At 26.9% G+C, this 4,927-nt stretch overlaps 1 protein-coding gene across 1 annotated transcript; it reads left to right on the top strand.

Annotated features, from left to right (window-relative positions):
• The first annotated feature begins 1,124 nt into the window (after positions 1 to 1,124).
• LOC112794381 (protein LURP-one-related 15-like) lies at positions 1,125 to 1,793 on the top strand. The gene has a single exon (XM_025836421.3). The coding sequence runs from the start codon at positions 1,125 to 1,127 to the stop codon at positions 1,734 to 1,736; it is 612 nt and encodes a 203-aa protein (XP_025692206.2). The 3' UTR covers positions 1,737 to 1,793.
• Positions 1,794 to 4,927: the final 3,134 nt, after the last annotated feature.

Below are 4,927 nucleotides of genomic sequence, written 5' to 3' on the forward strand. Positions count from 1 at the left end.
TTTTATTCCCTCCTTATTATTACATGTAATGGGTTGATTTTTAATTTCCTTCTCCTTTTTATTAGAGTTTCTTATCTTGATCGTAAAACCAACTTATTTAGAGTATTTTTCCTTTTTTTTTTTTATAGAATTCACCTGCTTCCACAAGAAGTGCATTGAGAATCATCCCAACTTTAGCACATATTGAATATCCACGTCAAACAAAAACCACTAGTTTAACATAAACAAAAATAAGAAACACTGAAATATATAACTAGCAAACGTAGGAAAAGTATATATTACAAGGAAACACAATTATTTTCACTAAACACAAAAATGGTTAATACTAAACACAAAACAGTAACTAGGAATCACTGAAATTGTTGCTGCAAAACACATATTTATGTCTAAATAAACAAAAAAACTGGTTAGACCAAAATTATTTAAAATGAGTAAAGAAGCATTTAAAACTCCAATTAGCCATATTCAACAAATTAGACCAAGATTCTAACCTACTTTATTTTAGTTGTTTTAGATAATGGAACCAATTCATTCTAATTTAAATTATTTACACTACAATCATCCATTGTTAGAGAGAGAATTTGAAAATCGATAACGAAGGATAATGAGTATAAGTGGATAACTAGCTTCAAAAATAACTAGAACACGAATTTTGGAAGAAGATATTAAACTACTCTTTTACTTTAACCTATGACGAAGTTTCGTGACCCACAAATTCAACTTAGCAGAATACATAAATTCAATTACAATTTTAGTCTTTATTATCTTATGAAGAGTGCTAAGGACCAGCAGATTTTGTGAATTATAGCTATCAATTAGCCATCAATAATATATTTAATGGTGTGAGATTTCATCTAAGGGTAGAAAATTACTCATTTTTGTTTTGTTGGCTAAGTGCTGGCCGGATTTTAATAAATTTGCTGGGCCTCTGGACTTTTCCATTATCTTATTTTATCTTATCTTTATCTTATCTTTAGTTGTTCTTATCTTATCATTGTTTGCTTTTATCTTTTTTAAGCCAATGTTGTATATATATTTAGTTTTACCTTCATAATTACAATTAAATTCAAACGTCGAATACTACCTAAAAAAAATTTGAACGTGACGGGTCTAAATTCAGCATGATGCAAAATCACCAGCAGCAGATGCAGGGATTCGGCGGCGGAATCATTGGGCCGCAGTATTGTGCTCCATATAATGTTGACCTAGCAATTGTGAGGAAGGTGTTGACTTTGGCTGACAGTTTTAGTGTTACTGATATTAATGGACAATCCCCCTTCACCCTTAAGGGGTCCCTTTTGACCCTCCAGGACCACCGTGTCTTGCTCGATGCCGCCGGAACACCTGTTGTTACTCTTCGCCGGAAGCTTATGACGGCACATGATCGGTGGCATGTGTTCAGGGGTGATAGCTCAGATATGAAAGATTTGATCTTCAGTTTAAAGAGATCATCTCTCTTCCAGCTAAAGACCGAATTAGACGTGTTCTTAGCCCATAATACAGAAGAAAAAGTTTGCGACTTTAAGGTTAAAGGAAGTTGGTTCGAGAGATCTTGTGTTATATATGCTGGTGAATCTCTCAACATTGTGGCACAGATGCAGAAGAAGGACACTGCTCAAAGCATTATGTTTGGGAAAGACAATTTCATGGTCACAGTGTATCCCAACGTTGACTATGCCTTCATAGTTGCCCTAATTGTGATCCTTGACAAAATCAACAAAAGACAAAAAAAGTGATTGATAATGATTCAACTTTGTTTATTATCTTTATGTAGTTTTCTTTGTTTTGGTTCTTTCAATTTCTTCTAGACTAGACGTTCACATGATATAAAAAGTAGAGTGATTACATTTTGTGTGCTAAGAAACTTCTTTATTATTGGCATGAGTTAAGATAAAAGAATAATTTAATAAAAGATAACGTCGTAAAAATAAGAATTGGCTCTTATCCAATCTAAAAAAACGAATAATTTCGATAGTCATTATTAATATAAGTATAAAATAATATTTAGTTTTTTTGGTACTCAATAATAATTTTAAAATATGTTAATTTTATTATTTACTTAATTATCATACATGGCAAGTATTTAATAATTTTTTATGTTCAATAATTACTTTTGAAAATCACTTTGCCGTCAAACGAATTTTTATTGAAATTTTTTTACTATCATTAATTAATTAATTGCTAAAGCTCAATGAAAATATTCGAAACAATGATTGTTTAATAATTAAGTGATTACCAAAAATATTTTTAAATACTTTTTTTATAGTTATTGATTGTTAAGAATATTAAACACTTTTTTTTAATTAGTAAGCATAAAAATTTGAACTAATTAATTATAATATAAATACTATTATAAAACAGTGAAACTAGATGTCTGTTAAAAATTATTCTTTATTCAGTCTTTTATAAAAAACAAGTAATTTCTTGGTTTTTTTAAACAACCCGTATCGTAAAGGTAGGTATAAAAAATTAAAATAATATATTAAGTTTAACGAAAATATTACTTATCTTTTAAATTTTAATTTTTGGTTATAGCTTTTAAATTTAATAATATATTATTTTAATTTTTTATACTATTTTTACGTATTAATTGTTTAAAAAATTTGAAAAACTACATACTTTTTTTTTTCAATAAAAATTGAATAAAAGATAATTTTTAAAGAATGCATCGTTGCATTGAATTAATTATTTTTTACGCTAATAACTGTCAATATTGTTAGGTTTTATTTGTGTTCCAACATCCAATGAATATATTAACCTGACGAAAATGACCAAAAGAATGGGTCCCACTTAATGCATTAATTGTAACTCACAATGCTCAAAACTTTTAGTAGTTGCTTTAGTTGTATCTAACAGCACCAACATCTGATCAATTAGTTAAAGGAGATACGTGTAAAGCTGCAAATGATTGAACCCAAAAAATACAATTTTAAAAAGAAAAAAACGCTGTCCAAATGCATGCATTATTATTCCTTTTACAAAGGCATTGATCCTCGAGGGAGTGGTTTAAACTTGGCTTTAGTGGAACATGAAGTTCATTTCATATTCATATGTATTGTAGCTTGATTTTGAGGGTCCACCTTGCTGCAACACAAGTGACATAAAAAAAAAACTAGATGACATAGAACTATTTAGGTTAGTTTGGTTCGTTACATAGAAATTTCCCTAACCCGCTTGACGGTTCATCTTTGTCACCTGCTCCTCATTGAAAGCATATTATATTATTTTCATGATTTTTTTTACAGTGAAATAGAAAGAAAAATGAATATAGTAACTAATAAGTTTTTTTTAAAAGGTAAAAATTTACGTTTAATTGTTTTTATATAAAATTAATATTTAATAAATTTGACTAAATTATTATTTAATAATTTTTAATTATTAATCTTACGTAAAAATAACTGTATATATGCCTTTATATTTTTTTTTAAAGTATGCATTATATATATATATATATATATATATATATATATATATATATATATATATATATATATATATATATATGATTCTTTTCTATTGTTAGAAAGATAATCTTTATTTTTTGATTGAAAAATATTTGTTACTATAACATAATCATATATTTTCATTATACCAATTAAGTAAGATTAAAAAAATTAGCGAGCATAGATTTTGAAAAATTGTTTATCTAAATAACTGATTTTGGTATATATTATATAATCATACCAACGGGAACGAAATGTATATTTTAAACTTTTTATGTAGGATTCATAGTATACATTTTTGTTATTTTTATAATTGCTAGTATAATTAACAAAATTAATTATATATTTACACAAATATTTTTGTATATCTTAATAAAATAAAATAAAACTAGGTTTATTTCTAGCTAGTACGTACCGGATGATATCGAAAATTGTGTTTCTACATAACCTTCAAATAATATGTGTTTGTTAGAAAAGTTAAACTTAATTTGCTTATATTACTGCTTGAATTATATTTTAAGATAATAAGTTATACGCTAAAACTAATATAGCGCACTACAATAAATAAGAGTTTTCGTAATGGTAAAAATTTTTTGTTATAAATCAAAAAATCATTTCTAAAATTTTAAGCAACGCTTTGGCAACGATTTTTGACCTGTGGTATATGTTGTCGTTATCAATGCTCATAGACAACGGTTTTTTACTTAAGGCAACGGTAACAAAAAAACTGTTGTCACAGTTACTGGCATAGACAACGATTTTGAAGGAAAATTTTAAACAACGGTTTCAAACTATTACTCGATAAGCAATGGTTTAGAACCGTTCTTATTAATGATCCAACGGTTTAAAATCGTAACTGAATAGGCAATGGTTTTAAACTGTTGTAGTTTTATTATTTACATAGTCAACGGTTTTAAAACGTTACCGTTGGTATCATTTTTCGACAACAGTTTTAATACCATTGCTATTTTATAGTCATCTAAGACAACGGTTTTAATACTATTGCCATTATGTAATCATCTTTGACAATGGTTTTAACACCATTGTCTTTTGTAACTTTTGACAACGATTTTTTGTAATATATAATTCTTTATTGACAATAATTTTCTCGTAAATGAAATTATTTTCAATTTTTTTAATTATTTAGTGTCAATAAATAATCTAAACTATTTGAATCAAGTCGCTAAAGAAAAATAATTGAACATTTCCTATCAAATTTAACTTATAAAATATATGTGTACATTTTCAAATAGTTTCTAAAAGTAACAAGATTAATATTCTCACTTGAACATATTCCCAAATAGCTTTTTTATCTTTAATCCCCTTTAAGTTTGTGTAAATTAATGGACAAAAATCTGAATTCTTTGCCACTGTGCCAAAAAAATTGCTCAAGTTGTTTACAGCTTTATCAGTAGGATCAATTGCCTCTCCTTCAATATCTAAAGTAATTTTTTCTCTATCTTCCAATTGTCTTGCATAAATTT

The sequence above is a fragment of the Arachis hypogaea genome, chromosome 4 (genome assembly GCF_003086295.3).
Source record: "Arachis hypogaea cultivar Tifrunner chromosome 4, arahy.Tifrunner.gnm2.J5K5, whole genome shotgun sequence".
In the NCBI taxonomy this organism is placed as follows: Eukaryota; Viridiplantae; Streptophyta; class Magnoliopsida; order Fabales; family Fabaceae; genus Arachis; species Arachis hypogaea.